A 19116-nucleotide genomic window follows, 5' to 3' on the forward strand; every position below is an offset into this window, starting at 1 on the left:
AAAATGAAGTACAGTGAAATAGATTATCCAACGAGGTTTGATGCAAGACTACGTGGCTTAAGCATTAACAAAGCCATTAGCTAATTCTGGAGACCTGAGTCATAAGTAGGAGGAGCTTCTTAGGTCAGCTCTACAAAAAACCAAAGAGACAGAGTCAGGGACAAATATGTAAGGACAGACCTGCAGGTGACCTTGCCCATGGAGGAAAGAAAGAGTGCTGTGAGACTGAAGCGCTTAGGTCATGTGAAGTGAATGCACCCGACACGAACTCCACGTCGACTTCTGAAGATAGAGGTGCCAGGCCTAGGATGAGATGGGCAAAGTAATAAAGATCTGAAGACGACACGGGTAATGTGGGATGCAGTGGAGAGAGAAAAGCCATAACAGGACAGAAATCAATGCTGCTGTCACTTTTACTCAGGTGCTTCATGTGAAATTGTTTCCGTTGTGATTATGGCCGCACGACGGGAATTAACAGAATTTGAACACGGAATGGTAGTTGTAGCTAGAAGCAGAAATCGTTGGGGAATTAAATATTCCGAAATCAACAGGGTCATGAGTGTGCCGAGAACACCTCTCACCATGGACAACGCAGTGGCCGACGGACTTCACTTACCGACCGAGAGCACTGGTTTCTGCGTATAGTTGTCAGGGCTGAGAGACATGGAACACTGCGTAAAATAACCGCAGAAATCAATATGGAACGCACAATGAAAACATATATTAGGACAGTGCGGAGAAATTTGGCGTTAATGGACTATGGGAGTAGACGACCGACGCGAGCCTTTGCTAGCAACACGACACCGCCAGCAGCGCCTCTCCTGGGTTCGTGACCACATCGGCTGGACCCCAGACGACTGGAAAACAGTGACCTGATCAGATGAGCCCCGATTTCTGTTAGTAAGAGCTGATGGTAGGATTCGAGTGCGGCGCAGATCCCGCAAAGCCATGGAGCCAAGCTTTCAACAAGACACTGTGCAAACTAGTGGTAGCTCCAGAAAGGTGTGGGCTCTGTTTACATGGAATGGACAGGGTCCTCTGTCCAAATGAAACGATCATTGACTGGAAATGGTTATGTTCGGCTACTTGCGGAGACCATCTGCAGCCATTCATGAACTTCATGTTCCCAAACAACGATTGAATTTTTATGGATGCCAATGTGCCATGTTAAGGGGCCACGAGTGTTCGCGATTGGTTTGAAGAGCATTCTGGACAATTCGAGCGTAAGATTTGGCCACCTAGATCGCCCGACATGAATCCCATCGAATATTTGTGGGACATAATCGAGAGCAAGGTGTTACGACGAAAGATGCTTTAGCAAAGCAACCGCCGACCAATGGCACAACATACAGGGTGATTTACGAAGATATGCAAATATTTTAATATATTATTCTACAAGTAGAACTAAAGAAAAAATTTCATATAAACATAGGTCCGAAAATTTTTAGTTACGGGGTTGCGGTTAAAAAAGGATTTTGCCTAAAATTTAGCAACTTCGCTGAAATGAAGCCATCGAAAAATTGTACGAGGTTAAAGTAAAGCACGATTTCCATTATTTTGTGATACTGATCTGGTGAATCTAATAAAACATATCCCAGACATGTATATGCAGAACATTCAGAGAAGCAAAGACGTAATTCCGTAAAATTATTAATTTATTAACTACATGGCCGCCGAATTTATCTTTTAAATTTCAGACAATTACACAAAGTTTTCAACGGAAGTTTTAGAGGTAATCTGCTTTTAATTAATACCACAGTACACGTGAATTCATGTTAAACAGGAAAAAACAAAAGCTAAGTGTTAAGGAAGTTGTACACTGTATATACAATTTTCAAAAATGTCTCCACTGCGATCAATGCATTTAGCTGCACGTCTATGAACTGATATTGTTGCTCGTTTCAGTTTTACCGGGTTGTTCTTAATTTCGTGTATCGCATTCATAATTCGAGCAAGTAATCTCTCACTTGTATTGACTTTGTCCTCGTAAACAATGTCTTTCATCCATCCCCATACACAAAAATCCATTGGTGCTAAATCGGGTGGCCTGGGTGGCCACAGACGTGTAGCACCACGACCAATCCATTTCTGGGGAAAATGTTCATTTAAATGTGTAATAACGGCGTTGGTGAAATGTAGAGGCACACCGTCATGTTGAAAATACATTTGCAATGGCGTAGCAAGTGGAATATCTTCGAGCAAGCGGGGCATTTCTTCTTGAAGGAATTGTAAGGACGTCTCGCCAGTCAGCCGTCCAGGAAAAATGAATGGTCCAATAAAGTGTGTGTTGATTATACCACTACATACATTTATGTTAAATCGCTGCTGGAAATTGCGTTGCACTGTTGCATGTGGGTTTGCTTCAGACCATACGTGCTCCTTATGTAAATTGTTTATACCATCTCCAGTAAACTGTGCCTATTCAGTAAAAAAAGAATTTGTGTAACCGCCAATTAGTATTTAACCAGGTGCATAACGCCAAGGGAAGGGCAGGTTCTCCAGGATATAAATGATGAACTTTTTGTTTATGGTAAGGATACAGATTATTGTGCAGCATTACTTAGATTGTGAAATGCCTAATCGCTGAGAGATATGTCGTGTAACAATACAGTCGTTGAAGACGGGCGAGCTGTGTGAAACAAGACTACTGCTGCCACATAGAGCGTGTTAGTGATGGATTATTTTCGGTGGCAGTTGTTCGTTTATGAAGATACTTGGAAGAAACGGCACTGTAGAAATGACACTGTGATAATGAGTACTTACTCTCGCGGGCCGAGGAAAAAGGCTCCTTCTCACAGGCATAAGAATACTTGTCCCGGTTAATTCTTAAGCTGTCTATTTTCCAGTCAGTCTTTGCGCCCCTCTGCCCTCGGTACGGCCCTCAGAATGCTGCACCCGTGTTCATAACGATGTAAGGGCGTTGTCTGGCGGTGCGGGTGAGCAAAGCTCTTGGTACTAAAACGCCAGCAGTAGCTCTCCTAATGAAAGAAGGAAGGAAGGAAGGCAGCTGATTAATGAGCGGCCAAGGGCTCTGTCGGTCGACCACACGCCGGTAATGAAGCAGCGAGCGTGAACGCCTAGGGGGGTCTTGTGAGGGGGACACCTGGACAACGCCCAGCGATTACCCGGATAGAGCACCAGGGCGTCACCCTTGTTCTGGTGTCCGCCTCGCAGAGTTCGCCGACTGAACTGTATATCCAGTTAGAACCACTCCTCACACACAGCGGACTACTTGGAAAGGGTATTGCAGTTAAGTGCTGGCAGCTACTTTACCTTTTTCAGCGTTCAAGGTAAAAGAGTATAAGTGTGCTGATACAGGCACAATAACAAGAGATTTCGATGGGACACTTGCGGCGCGAAAATCACTTGTTATGCAGAGAATACATTGGACGCTATATTCGGACGAGGGTGAGTAAAATGAAAACCTTAAATTTGTAATAACAAATCGAAATTTCGCACCGTTATCCTGTAAGTTGGTAAGCGTGCTACAAACTGCGTGCAGAATGGCCTGTAAGTGGCAGAATAATGCAGATGCACACATACCGTCGCAATATCAGTATAAAGATGGCCCTCCCATTTGCGACTTGCACCAGGGAAGAACAGCGTTCTGTTATTCTGTTTTTGCGTAGTGAAGGTGTGAAACCCATTGAAATTCATCGGCGAATGAAGGTTCAGTACGGTGATGCATGTTTGTCACAGCGGCAAGTCTACGAATGGAGTAGGAAGTTCGCAAATGGTGTGACTTCCACAGTGGAAGATGCTCCTCGTCCAGGTCAGGCACAACTAGTTGTGACTCCACAGAACATTGCAGCAGTCGAAGCCATAGTGAAGGAAAACCGCCGAGTGAGACTGAATGACATTGCAGCATGTTTATAGATTAGTCACAGGTCAGCACAACACATTGTGCATGATGTGCTCCAGTTTCGCAAAGTATCTGCAAGATTAGTGCCACGGCAGCTGACTCCTGAAATGAGAGAACGACGTGTTGATCTTTGTAAAGAACTACTTCGGCGCTTTGAACGAGAAGGTGATGGCTTCCTTGCAAGAATCGTTACTGGGGACGAAACCTGGGTTCACTTCACCAACCGGAAACAAAGAGAGCGAGCAGGGAATGGCGCCATTCCTCATCACCAAAACCAAAGAAGTTTCGAACAGAACTATCAACAGGGAAGGTTATGCTGACTCTCTTTTGGGACGAAAAAGGCGTCATTTTGGAGCATTACATGCCTAGAGGGACCACTGTCACCAGTGCATCATACACAGATCTCCTAAAAAATCATCTGCGGCCTGCAATAAAATCAAAGCGACGTGGACTGCTGACAGCAGGTGTCCTTTAGCAACATGGCAATGCAAGGCCCCACACTGCCCGTACAACAGTTGCAACAATCACAGACCTGCATTTTGAGTGTCTTCCTCATCCACCATACTCACCAGACCTTGCCCCAAGTGATTTCCATATGTTTGGACCACTCAAAGACGCAATGGGAGGAAAGATGTTCCGTTCTAATGAAGAGGTACGCCACGAGGTGCATGGATGGTTGCGTGGACTACCAAAAGAATTTTTTTCCAAAGGAATTTATGCACTTTGTAAGCGCTGGATGACTTGCATTGAGCGTGGGGGAGACCATGTTGAAAAGTGATACAGCTTTGTACCACTTCTGCACAATAAATAATATTAAAAAAAATTAAGGTTTTCATTTGACTCACCCTCGTACAAAACGTGCACCTAAGGCAAGCTGAGAAAAATAAAGGTACAGGCCTGCTTGGGAACGAGCAACAATCGACGAAAGCTAGGCAATTTGATAAATGAGTGGGCTCATAAGAATTTTAATGAAAACTGGTATTAGTAATGTAACTACGAATACGATTTAAATGAAAGCTTCTGCCGGGCAATAAGATTCGCCACAAAACTGCTGATACTCCACTTAACGATGTCGAGCAGACGGTCCATCTCGGATTTTACTTCAGTGATTACTATATTCGTGCCAGGGTGTTGATACTCCAAATCAACCGAACCCAACTCAAGCGACATGGTTTGTACGACGAAAGCCCTATAGGAAGAAAAGGAAAAACCACCACGTATCCAAAGACATCTAGTGTTAGACGGTGAAGCACGGCCAAGACCAGCTGTCGTGATGGCTCTGGGATTGTTGGACGCAAGTCGTTACATGGACGCGATTATCGTAAATGAGCAAACTAGCCAAAACTGTCAAGCTGCTGCCACTGGATAACACACTCGTATAATCAAAACAGAGAGGGGTGGCGACAATTGTACACAAGCACCCTCTGCTACACACCATAAGGTCGCTTAGGGAGATGTTTTAAAAGAGTATGGATGTAGACGTGCGAGAGATTACGGCACGTACAGAGGCATACAGTCATTTTCCTTAGTCAAAACTAGAATGAAATAGGAAAGGAAACGGATGATCATGATACGATGCATCCTCCGCCAAGCATCGTACACTGACTTATTAAGCAAGCAAGTATGTATGTATGTATGTATGTATGTCGATGTAGATGCAGCACGATAACGAGCAGCGGGATGTGCAGGCAGAGTACATACCCCCAGCTGGCTGCGAGTCGAGGTAACATTTTATGGCCTGGCATCCCTGGCAGTGGCGGTAGGCGTGGAAGACGAAGCCTGGTTTCTGGCCGGAATCGCTGTGCTCCATATCCGCGCATCGCCTCCCGGCCAGTGGGGCGTCGCGCACGTCTGAATCACTCACTACCTTACGACCGGCGGAAATGACAGGTCCCCGCTCAGGTCCGGCTTGTTGCTGTTCGATATCACGTACCTGTATCGTGGATGGCGTGATAGTTCCACGCCGTCACTGATAACCGCACTTAAGACACCGCGTGCGGCGTTGTCCTCTCGCGCGTCCGCAACAGATTGCAGCGTCCAACACACGACATTTTCGCGATCACCGATACGCACACAGCCCAACTCGTAAGAGCGCAGTTCGCAAAAGCGAGACAGATCTCCTTGAGTTCACTTGTGGGCGGGCAGGAGGCGGACTGGTGTTATCTCGAGACTGCTGTGACGTTCCGCAAAGAAGCGCTGTGCCGCGTACCAAATTTCCCGCTGGCGTGTTATCACCACGTATTGCAGTCGTTGAGGCTCGGAGTTATTGCCACGACGGCGCATTTTATGGGATGTGAACACAATGGGAGACGCACTATATGCAATTCACTGCTGTGTAATGAGCTATACGACACAACGCAACTAAAAACTGCCACAACCACATAACATACACCACTTGTTTCTCGAGTGACACATCTGGTGTTATTTACATGGCAGACATTAACTCTGCTTTTATTAACCAATGCCAACGAACGACCACTACTGTCATGTACGTTTACATTCGACGCGACACACATCCGTTCAAGCAATCGTTACGAAACTGGAGGCAGCGTCTTGCGCATTTCCGTTCTCGTAAAATGCTGCGATGTACACAGTTAAGTACTGGCAATTTTTTTTTTTTTAATCTAAGCAGACGTGAGCAAAAGCGGTTTATCACTTACGCGCGTGAAATGATAACACGGTGTTTTGAACTTTGCACACGTAAAACGAGACACTGAACAGCAGTTATCTGGAGCAATGAATAGCACTGTGCTGATGAAATGGCACACAACTTTGCTTCTCGAGGTCTTCGAAGCAGGCGCGGTCGTCCCACACTGACAGATCGACGAATCGAGGTCAGTATCGAACAGGGCGAGTCACGTGACCATCCAGTCAACCCCGGCACGGGTCGGTGGCAGCGGCGCCCGCCGCCGGTTACCGCAGTCGGCGTATGTCAGTGCGCGGAGACTGGCGTCTTGGCGGCAGCAGCACTGGCTCGAAACGAGGTGGTGATGGTGGTGTGAGCTACAGACGAATGCGATACGGGCGTGTTACTCGCGCTGCGGCCAGCGTGCGACTGGCGCGCCTGGCTGGCGGGCAGCCAGTGCGGCCAGAGGGCGCCCCTCCCCCCGGCGCCACGTGCTCGCCACTGTCGCCCGAACGTCCCGTTTCCGAGCATGCCTTCCTCGCACGTGCTTCTCTTCCCGACAGTCTCCTCCCCCCCCCCCCCTCTTTCATTCTACAAGCATGTCCCCCAAAGTTATTTAAATTGTGCGCTAATGGTTACGAGAGCAGTTGCTTGCTAATTCAAATCGCGCTCAATCGAAATAATTGCCAAGTCCTCTCAGAAAATGCTGTGGGTTTTGACGCATTCCATACAAAGAAGCGATCATCGTGACAGACCGCATCGTAATAGTCAGTACCTACGACACAAGAAGTACGGTTGTTCGACTTTCGTAGAAAACGAACGGGTCACTGAACCCGAGGAATGTGAACTATAGGGTGTTTCAAAGTGTTTACATCAAACGTCTCGGCATGATACATCCCATTATTAGGTTGGAAATGTTCACTGGTACATCTTGGGGATGCTCGCCGTCCTTTAGTATTTGCTGTTTCAGAGACGACGAGATTTAGCTGAACTATCATGGAAAATGTCAAGAATGAGTGACTCCAAGCGTAGAAAGATATTATTTTATGAACGAATCAGGAACTTCAATTTTGCTGGGCCTACCGCCTTTCATATGAAGCAGACGACTGGATTATAGGCGCCGACACAACGGCATACACACGCAAAAGGGTGCCTTCACTCCGCCGCCTCTCAGAGGCATCACAAATACAAAAACGAACGCTTTGTCTCTTAACAGAAGTTGTTCCCCGTGACATGATATATCATCTCCAGACGTTTGACACAAAGACTTTTAAAAACTCTAAACACGATTTAACGAAAGCTTTCGGGATTCCGTCAAGCATGCCATCGACAATCATGCAGAAAGGAAAGATTTCTGGTAACTATCATAAGGAAGGAGGTAGCATATACGGCAAGAAGAATATTGGCCTATCGATGAAATGGCTGTCAATGTAAAGGTCAAAACATACCTATCGGATCTTATATGCTTAAAATTCGCTGCCAGTCTTTAAAAAAGAAGAAGAAAAAAAAAGCACACACACGACTTCGATTTTAAGAAGATTTTATAGAGAAAATGCGATCATTTATGACATAGTTTGAGTTTTATTTGTTATTTCATGCTTCCCCTCATAAAGAAATATTTATGTTACTTAAACCTACAGTAGCATCTTTTTTTTTAAGTCACACCCATTTCGACTTTTCCCCGATTCCACCTCGATCAGTCCAACTCGCGTTAAATCAAAGCCTACACTGTTCTAACTTTTTTTAGGCCCTTGAACTTCGAATTATCACGAGTAAATTGCACACAGAAATTTCGGAAGGTGTTTCCCTATATATTCTTGTTGTATCACTGCGGCAAGCGCTTGCGAATTGAGTGGTTTGGTTACCTGTCTATGAGCATATTTCCATGGTCGTATTTCCAAAGTGTGCCGTTTTGATACGAGCAGCGTGTCCGTATAAAGCTGTTTCAAAAGTGTCAAATTCACAGCAGAAACGTAGCCAATGTTGACGCAAGCATTTAGAGCTGACGCTTTAGGTCAGATACAGACTTCATACCGGATTGTTAAACAAAGAGGCAACCATGGACCAATGATGACCGTTTAGGTCGTCAACTGGCATCACTCCAGAAAACGTTCAGAAAGTAAGGTAGCTTATCCTGCACGATAGTAAACAGACCACAAACACTTTAGGAATAAGTTATGGTACATAAGAATTTATTATGTTAGAAGAATTTAATATGAGGATTGTTGCGAAGTTCGTGCGACGATTGCTTCTAGGGGATCGGAAGCACCATCCCGTGAAAGTCTGCAGGTAATAAATTAGTGCTTCACAACGACCAAAACCTTCTTTGAAGGTTGTCACTGGGGCCGAAGGTTGGGCTTTTAGCTGTGATCTCACAACTAAGCACATCGTCGTTATGGAAGAGTCCTTCACCTCATCCATAAAAATCTCAACGACTCAAGATCATAATTAAGTCGTCGTTGAATTTTTCTCTCTCTACTGATCCTCCTGGTCAGATGCTCGGTAAGAAGATTTAACGCGACGTTTTTAAGTGTTTTAAAGACATCAGGAGAAAACGTCAACAGAAGTGGTATACAAACGACTGGGTACTCTGCAATGACAATGCACGTCCGCAAACGGTCTATATTATCCAGGAAATTTTTAGTAAGCACAAACGACAGTTGTTTAGTTTCGTGTGTGTTTTTCCTCTACTACCAACATGAAAAACCAAGTTCCAGGGGCGAAGATTTCGTACAGTCGTGAAGATTCAAGCGGAATATGACAAAGGTAAACTACCAACATTCAGTTCGAAATTGGCAGAAACGTTTGAAGGTGATGGCGCGGAGCAACTTCAACAACTGTACTCCGGTAACTTTTGGATATTATCTGTTGAGTTTAGTGCCACAAGAGATAAGCTGTTTATCCAGTTACGTCAATACAGTTGTTTTCTACTGCGATGCCAGTTATCACACTGCTTCGTAGTTCGGCTGGAGTAATGTTGAGAAAATTTTTTCATCAAGCTTACTGGATGCCTCCGTATCTGTGTGAACAATAAATATAATGTGTGTGTGTGTGTGTGTGTGTGTGTGTGTGTGTGTGTGTGCGCGCGCGCGCGCGCGCGCTTTTCTCACCATTCCTCCATATATTTTCAATATTGTTACTATTACCTTTGAATGACATTAAACATAATCGTTTCTATTTATAATGTTATTGTATCACCCAAATCCCGTACAATTTATTTTGAACGTTGGAACAGCCTTTATAGTGAGCTACAGAAATTAACGTAAGAACCTATAACCACATTATGTAGAACGACTCACGTACAGTAATCTAATAATCTGAATACCTATTATTACTGAACGTTCTTGTACACGACGTTGGCAAGTATCAATAAATTACTATAATACAGCTGGATTTTTATGAGAAAGGTCACAAAGTGAGTGATAGCGGAAATCTTTTAAGTCCTGCGGTAATTTGAAAAGAAAGCTCAAACGTAACAGGTACTTGCTTACCTTGGATTAACAATTATTACGTTTCTTAACTGGAAGAAGCTCTTGTCGCTAAACCATTATTTATCCTTGCGGGGAGGGGGAGGGGTGTCGTGCACAAACCACACATCGGCGACTTACGAAAAACAACTCCGTATTTGCCTTCAAGACTAACATTCAAAACGTAAAGCTTAGGGTAGTTGGAATTACTAGGCCAACAGTGTCTAATCTGGCTCCAGGTCTGCCTCAGAGGCTAACCCGGTGAGCTTTAACCTCTACGCCCAACAAACTACATTATCTTCCGGTAAATAATGATTCATCGGGAATGAAATAAAATTCTACAAACGCTTTGCGAACGTGCGAAGATAATAGTCGTTGACTCACCCCCTCCCCCAATAACAATCACTCTCTGTTAAAGACACACATGGAAATGGAGGGAGAGGAAGAGAGGATGGGCGTAAGGAGGCACGGCGGGGATGGAAATCGGCCGTTTCCTGTTTAATTCAGTATCATTTTCGATAAGCGATTTAGGGAAACCAAGGTATGTCCTGTATGGCACCTATTTTCATGAATACACATAACTACACCAATATTCCGTTTACCAACACCAAGACATTTTTGTGATTAACCCATTATCAATAGTTAGAAGTGAGAATGTGCAGAACTGACTATGTTTACATGTACATAGCACACTATTCTGCATATTTTCACGTCCGACAGTTCATGCGTTTATCTTGCAATATCTCGAGGTGTTGATAAATATAATTTGGCTACAGTTGTATGTTATTAGTAAAAAGGAGCTCGGAAAATGTCTGATTTCAAGTGTCGGTTCGACAAAATAATGGTAAACATTATTCATGGGGAAGGCGTGCTGGTGCTGGCCACGATGGGGTATTGATATTTTGTATCTGGCGAGTGGTGCTTCCTGGAAATAAAGAGTGAAACCGAGCAGCGGCTGGTTTCTCTTCGTGCCGAGCGAGGAAAGTCCACAGTCATGATGGGGCCTTCTTCCCCAGGACGCGACAGGCCGGGCGGGCTGCGGAGAGCCAAGCTTTCTTTCCGGTGGCCGCTGCTAAAGGGATCTCCCGGCTGTAACCGGCCTTCCGCCGGCAATCCTATTAACGGTCGAGCACCACAAATATTACAGTTTTACAATTGGGCCACACATAAGAGGTAGAAGGCACAAACAAAGTAGTACGAACCAAAAGAGTGTTCGGCGCAGGCAAAAATTTGTTCTCGTAAGAATTTTGCCTATGCAAACATCATCTTCCATTGCCTGGCCAGGTTTGGGGTGGGGTATGGTATGGAGCTAGTATCAGAAAACAAAACTGTGCACTTGGTACATATGACTAACTGTCCATTACTAACCTCTTGCTACCGATGACGTGCTTTAACCAGGAATTCCAAATTCTGTCAAATATAGTTGTTGAAAAAATGTCTTCAGGGCAAAACTCAAAATCTCGAACAAATTATATTCATATCTCGTAACTAAAGGGTCTGAAATTCTTTGATGACGTGTGGGCGACTAGACTTTTGTGTCTATGGTTTAATTTAGATTTAATGAAATAATTTCAACGACAGCTGAAATTCTGACTACACCTAAGACGTTGTCAGAAGAGTTAAAATGATTATTCTAAACATGGGTACAAGAGCTGTGTGCAGTTAAAGCAGGCAAATAAAATCAAGGAAAGTTAAGGGTAGTTTACACGACGACATTGGGTTGCGCCACTCGTTGGGTGGAATGAGTTGCACGCAAATGGTTTCATGTCTGACTGCAGAGACGGCGTCACCAGTACACACTTCAGTTTCGTCGTTTTGCGGGTCACTTGAGTCGTGTCTGAAATCAAAGTTTTGGCAGCTGCACGTCGCACAAAAGTTGTGATGGAGTTAAATCTAGTCGATTGGAATCGTTGCATAAGAAAAAATAAGAAACGTGTTTCGATTCGTGACTGGATGAAGAACCGACGTCAGCTCGGTTACTCAGCATCCTTGCTGAAATAATTTACAATAGAAGACCCACGAAATTCTTTCAGTTATCGTAGAACGTCACCAGAATTGTTCGCGTTTCTTCTAAGCAGAGTTAATTATGCGATAAGGAGTAAAGATACTGTAATGCACGAAGCACTGTTGCCAGAATTGAAATTACGTATCACATTGGGTGCAAAAATGGTTCAAATGGCTCTGAGCACTATGGGACTTCACATCTGAGGTCATCAGTCCCCTAGAACTTAGAACTACTTAAACCTAACTAACCTAACGGCAGCACAGACATCCACGCTCGAGGCAGGATTCGAACCTGCGACCGTAGCGGTCGCGCGGTTCCAGACTGAAGGGTCTTGAACCGCTCGGCCACACCGGCCAGCTACTCGTAAAAGCCATGACAGACTGCATCATCAGAATGCTAAGACGACACAGTGTGTAGACCAACAAGACAGGTGCGCGAATATGTGAACACCGCAAAGGACATACGCCTGCCGCTCCTCACAGGAGGAGGATATAAAATCCCTTGCACATGCTGACAGGGGATCATGGGCAGTACAAAAAGAAGCATGAACATCGGGCTTCAAGCCAGGTTCTCACTAAAAACGGTAGAAAATTCGACTGTTTTATTGCATTTTCTGGAAGGTATGTGTATATAGTATCTTCGGACGAAAAGGTTTTTTAATCCGTGCGTTACAAAAGTTTCTACAGCCCATTGTTCGAAGCACTGCCACGGCCGCAGTGGGACGTTTTCAGGCGAAGACGCACGGCTCACAAAACTTGTGCCGTGATGCACGTTCACAGTATGATTTATAATATGCCTGCAAACATATTCGACGAAAAAGCTGACGAACAATTACAGCAATAACGTGTGCATGCTGCCGAATGCACAATATCCAGCTCAATCAAATCGTTTTTTCTCTTCAAGAAAAACGACAAAATTGCTCTCCAGGGCAGAGTTAGAGGAAGGGTCCTGGAATTGAAACCTAAACGTAAGTAACGAAAACACTTACTTGGGTCAAATTTTGGTCAAAACATAATTTTTGGTCCGCCTTAGTGGATTAGCCATTTTGAATTTTGAAAATCAAACTTTAGATTTGTGTTCAGCGACATCAAAAATACATAAAAAGTTTTCCCTAAACTTTAAACAAGTTTTTATCTGTTCTTGTTGTGGTCTTCAGCCCTGAGACTGGTTTGATGCAGCTCTCCATGCTACTCTATCCTGTGCAAACTTCTTCATCTCCCAGTACCTACTGCAGCCTACATTCTTCTGAATCTGCTTAGTGTATTCATCTATTGGTCTCCCTCTACGATTTTTACCCTCCACGCTGCCCTCCAATGCTAAATTTGTGATCCCTTGATGCCTCAAAACATGTCCTACCAACCGATCCCTTCTTCTAGTCAAGTTGTCCCACAAACTTCTCTTCTCCCCAATCCTATTCAATACCTCCTCATTAGTTACGTGATCTACCCACCTTATCTTCAGTATTCTTCTGTAGCACCACATTTCGAAAGCTTCTTTTCTCTTCTTGTCCAAACTAGTTATCGTCCATGTTTCACTTCCATACATGGCTACGCTCCATACAAATACTTTCAGAAAGGACTTCCTGAAACTCAAATCTATGCTCGATGTTAACAAATTTCTCTTCTTCAGAAACGATTTCCTTGCCATTGCCAGTCTACATTTTATATCCTCTCTACTTCCACCATTATCAGTTATTTTGTTCCCAAATAACAAAACTCCTTTACTACTTTAAGTGTCTCATTTCCTAATCTAATACCCTCAACATCACCCGACTTAATTTAACTACATTCCATTATCCTCGTTTTGCTTTTGTTGATGTTCATCTTATATCCTCCTTTCAAAACACTGTCCACTCCGTTCAACTGCTCTTCCACGTCCTTTGCTGTCTCTGACAGAATTACAATGTCATCGGCAAACCTCAAAGTTTTTACTTCTTCTCCATGAATTTTAATACCTACTCCGAATTTTTCTTTTGTTTCCTTTACTGCTTGCTCAATATACAGATTGAATAACATCGGGGAGAGGCTACAACCCTGTCTCACCCCTTTCCCAACCACTGCTTCCCTTTCATGCCCCTCGACTCTTATAACTGCCATCTGGTTTCTGTACAAATTGTAAATAGCCTCTCGCTCCCTGTATTTTACCCCTGCCACCTTCAGAATTTGAAAGAGAGTATTCCAGTTAACATTGTCAAAAGCTTTCTCTAAGTCTACAAATGCTAGAAACGTAGGTTTGCCTTTTCTTAATCTTTCTTCTAAGATAAGTCGTAAGGTTAGTATTACCTTACGTGTTCCAACATTTCTACAGAATCCAAACTGATCTTCCCCGAGGTCCGCTTCTACCAGTTTTTCCATTCGTCTCTAAAGAATTCGCGTTAGTATTTTGCAGCTGTGACTTATTAAACTGATAGTTCGGTAATTTTCACATCTGTCAACACCTGCTTTCTTTGGGATTGGAATTATTATATTCTTCTTGAAGTCTGAGGGTATTTCGCCTGTCTCATACATCTTGCTCACCAGATGGTAGAGTTTTGTCATGACTGGCTCTCCCAAGGCCATCAGTAGTTCTAATGGAATGTTGTCTACTCCTGGGGCTATGTTTCGACTCAGGTCTTTCAGTGCTCTGTCAAACTCTTCACGCAGTATCTTATCTCCCATTTCGTCTTCGTCTACATCCTCTTCCATTTCCATAATACTGTCCTCAAGTACATCGCCCTTGTATAAACCCTCTATATACTCCTTCCACCTTTCTGCCTTCCCTTCTTTGCTTACAACTGGGTTGCCATCTGAGCTCTTGATATTCATACAAGTGGTTCTCTTCTCTCCAAAGGTCTCTTTAATTTTCCTGTAGGCAGTATCTATCTTACCCCTAGTGAGACAAGCCTCTATATCCTTACATTTGTCCTCTAGCCATCCCTGCTTAGCCATTTTGCACTTCCTGTCGATCTCATTTTTGAGACGTTTGTATTCCTTTTTGCCTGCTTCATTCACTGCATTTTTATATTTTCTCCTTTCATCAATTAAATTCAATATTTCTTCTGTTACCCAAGGATTTCTATTAGCCCTCGTCTTTTTACCTACTTGATCGTCTGCTGCCTTCACTACTTCATCCCTCAGAGCTACCCATTCTTCTTCTACTGTATTTCTTTCCCCCATTCCTGTCAATTCTTCCCTTATGCTCTCCCTGAAACTCTCTAAAACCTCTGGTTCTTTCAGTTTATCCAGGTCCCATCTCCTTAAATTCCCACCTTTTTGCAGTTTCTTCAGTTTCAATCTGCAGTTCATAACCAATAGATTGTGGTCAGAATCCACATATGCCCCTGGAAATGTCTTACAATTCAAAACCTGGTTCCTAAATCTCTGTCTTACCATTATATAATCTATCTGATACCTTTTAGTATCTCCAGGATTCTTCCAGGTATACAACCTTCTTTTATTATTCTTGAACCAAGTGTTAGTTATGATTAAGTTATGCTCTGTGCAAAATTCTACAAGGCGGCTTCCTCTTTCATTTCTTACCCCCAATCCATATTCACCTATTATGTTTCCTTCACTCCCTTTTCCACCGACGAATTCCAGTCACCCATGACTATTAAATTTTCGTCTCCATTCACTACCTGAATAATTTCTTTTATCTCGTCATACATTTCATCAATTTCTTCATCATCTGCAGAGCTAGTTGGCATATAAACTTGTCCTACTGTAGTAGGCATGGGCTTTGTGATTATCTTGCCCACAATAATGCGTTCACTATGCTGTTTGTAGTAGCTAACCCGCACTCCTATTTTTTTTTCATTATTAAACCTACTCCTGCATTACCCCTATTTGATTTTGTATTTATAACCCTGTAATCACCTGCCCAGAAGTCTTGTTCCTCCTGCCACCGAACTTCACTAATCCCCACTGTATCTAACTTTAACCTATCCATATTCCTTTTTAAATTTTCTAACCTACCTGCCCGATTAAGGGATCTGACATTCCACGCTCCGATCCGTCGAACGCCAGTTTTCTTTCTCCTGATAATGACGTCCCCTTGAGTAGTCCCCGCCCGGAGATCCGAATGGGGGATTATTTTACCTCCGGAATATTTTACCCAAGAGGACACCATCATCATTTAATCATACAGTAAAGCTGCATGTCCTCGGGAAAAATTACGGCTGTAGTTTCCCCTTGCTTTCAGCCGTTCGCAGTACCAGCACAGCAAGGCCGTTTTGGTTAATGTTACAAGGCCAGATCAGTCAATCATCCAGACTGTTGCCCCTGCAACTACTGAAAAGGCTGCTGCCCCTCTTCAGGAACCACATGTTTGTCTGGCCTCTCAACAGATACCCCTCCGTTGTGGTTGCACCTACGGTACGGCCATCTGTATCGCTGAGGCACGCAAGCCTCCCCACCGACGGCAAGGTCCATGGTTCATGGGGGGAGTTTTTCTCTAGAAACGATATTTCAAAACTTTGTGCAGCATAAAATAAAAACAGTTAAACCTATCAACTTCTACCCTATACCACCGAAAAGAAAACATTTTTCTTCGGAGCTTCTAATATACAAAATTTGTTAATACTGATTATTTTTCGAAAGCCATAAAGAGTGAAACAACCCCCAAAAATAGAACTCAAAGCTCGAGTTAGCACCGTGTAGTTAATTTAAGGTTACTTCAATGTGTTTAGGTGTAAGTTCCCATAAACTTAATGTAGTGCCGATGGATGTAATCCATTTTTGATTTCAGGTAACTCCTAAGGGTGTATCCCGCGCGCAGTCTGCGCATTGCAAACTCGCGGGCCCTTGATCAAACCATAATTACGGGCGCCATTTTTTTAATGAAAAATGAAAATGAAGTTCTAAGTGTGATCAATGATACTTCCCAAACAGATCCTTTCATTGTCTCAAAAAAATTTTCAAACTCTGCCTAATTTTTGCTCATGTGAATGAGAACCTGGCCTTACAGACCATAACAGCAAACAGTGTGTCAATTCTTCCGCATTACACACTACCCAACACGTTAGCGCGACTGCGATTTAGGCAAAGGAGCGATGACGTCACGACCCGACCGTTGCGTGGATAGGTGTTAAGACCTTGATGAACGTTAAGTTGAAACTGCTATCTGAGTCTTACAGTCTCCGATAATTTCGCCAGATTTAGGAGACGAAACGCTAGGCACAGAAATATCCCTTTGAGTACAGCTCAATGCTCATAAAAACAAAATCCACCCAGCAACACACATATCGGCCGGGAAGCCTTCATCGTACGAATTAAGACTTACAGTCGACGTTAACAACTTTTTTCTTTTTGAGACACACTTCTGTAGGTATTGCCATTCTGTATATTGTACCCTATCTAGTTCTGTCATCTGTTTTTCCAATCAATAATTAGATTCTTATAATTGTTTTGCTCGATGAAGTGTGTCCCATGTTAAGTTGAAGCAAATGCTCGCGTCTGTAAAGTATTGCTGATAATTCAATCCAAGGTTATCGGATTCCTGCGCTTTTACTTTTTGCAGTATATCGCGTTAGTTCACTTAAAGAGAGATCAATCAGGCCGTCCACTCAGTTGCTTATCTGGCAGCAACACAGGACTGGAAGCTGCGGAGACACTGGTGGGGAGGGGGTTGAACAAACTACTCGCTGGGTGCTAACAGCGTTACGTGACGAGCGGCCATCGACGTCGCAGCGGATTAGAGCCTGCACTGACGCTAGCTCCCCGGTGGATAACACCCTCTACAAGTGTGCAGGACAAATTAGTGAACCGCGCGCGATGGTGTGTAATAGGCCACAACCGCCGCGTCTGGGAATTACGGCCTGTTTCCCCAGGCAGCTGGCGACAGCTGCACCATCATTTCCTGGTACCGTCTCTCTGACGCCTCTCCTCGCCATGTTTTCCTCCGTCGCAAAACGGCCGACACAAACGTACGAAGCAAACTTCAAATATTTTGAAGAGTCGAATTTGCACTGCGCAGTGAGCTGCGGGGAATAAATTCCAAATACAAGTGATAATATACATGAACTACATACACGTAGGAGGAGGAGGAGGAGGAGGAGGAGGAGGAGGAGGAGGAGGAGGGGGGGGGAATAACACAGTCCATACGTAGATAAGGAACAACAAGTACTAAGTGTCTGTTGCCGACGATCAGCGAGTTACAGATGATTTACTTAAGCTTTGAAACTGGTTCTGTGAAACAATAGTCAACTGTTCTGGTCATTAAAAATATGAGTTCGTAATTCTTCGAGAAAAACATTTAATTCCACACAATGAAGACAGGATTGACGAACATAAGCGACTCGCATCAATAAACTTGAAATTTCCGTTCCCACACACACACACGGTTATGAAGATAAACCAGCGTTACTTTAACATCAACAACGAAATATTGATCACCGGTGATCCTCAGGACTCCTCAAGAATTCTACTGGAGTTCCAATGGCCGCATAGCGTTACACGCTACTCTGAGTGAAACGCTAGACAATGTGAAACAGTGCAAGACTAAGCACAGTATTATTAAAAAAGAAGAAGAAGCAGAGACTGCGAAGAAACCAGTAGTTATGTAAGAAACATTATCAATCTACAGTCTTCCCCCCCCCCCCCCTCTGGACATAAAGATGGAAAAATTGTGTAACGGCGGTGGACGTAATGTCCTCTATGATTTACAGCACGGATATGGCTAGGCAGATAAAATGTTAAACGGTGGAAGGTGGAGGACAATTAGCGCTTGAAAAACAGAGCACAAGCTCGGGTTGGAGGAAAATGGAGAAGTTATCGGGCGTGTCTCCTCTGAAGGAACCATCCAGACATTCGGCTCAATCGCCTTGGGGAAACAACAGAAAACGTAAATAGCGATGGCCCAACGTAGATTTGCATTGTGCTTCTCCCGAATGTCTGTCTAATGCCTTAACTGTTACGCCTCCTCGATCGGTATATTCTCTCTAATATTGTCTGCTGCAATACAAAAAGTTAAACACACGAACACATTAGGAGTATTTCTGCAGCAACATTTTATCATCTATTTTTCCTTCTCGAACCCAAGGTAAACAATGATTTTATTGTGTGTCGCTCATTTTTGACAGGTACGTCTGTTTCCAGTTCTGAATAGTGATAATGAATAACGTTGCTGCGCATTATCTTATATCGCGGCCTTGATCTGCGGATCGATAGCTGGGACGGCA

The 19116-nt window shown here is 43.8% G+C and overlaps 1 protein-coding gene across 4 annotated transcripts in view; it reads right to left on the minus strand.

Annotated features, from left to right (window-relative positions):
• LOC126260476 (trafficking kinesin-binding protein milt) overlaps positions 1-19116 on the minus strand; it is a 369562-nt gene that overhangs the window by 136909 nt on the left and 213537 nt on the right. The window contains exon 1 of one of the 4 annotated variants that reach the window (XM_049957828.1): positions 5564-6851. The exons of the other annotated variants lie outside the window; for them this stretch is intronic. Within the exon in view, the coding sequence (XP_049813785.1) occupies positions 5564-5672 (109 nt within the window). The 5' untranslated portion in view covers positions 5673-6851. Of the gene's footprint in view, positions 1-5563; positions 6852-19116 lie in introns of those variants that run through there. 4 annotated transcript variants of the gene reach the window in all.

The sequence above is a fragment of the Schistocerca nitens genome, chromosome 1 (genome assembly GCF_023898315.1).
Source record: "Schistocerca nitens isolate TAMUIC-IGC-003100 chromosome 1, iqSchNite1.1, whole genome shotgun sequence".
Taxonomy (NCBI): domain Eukaryota; kingdom Metazoa; phylum Arthropoda; class Insecta; order Orthoptera; family Acrididae; genus Schistocerca; species Schistocerca nitens.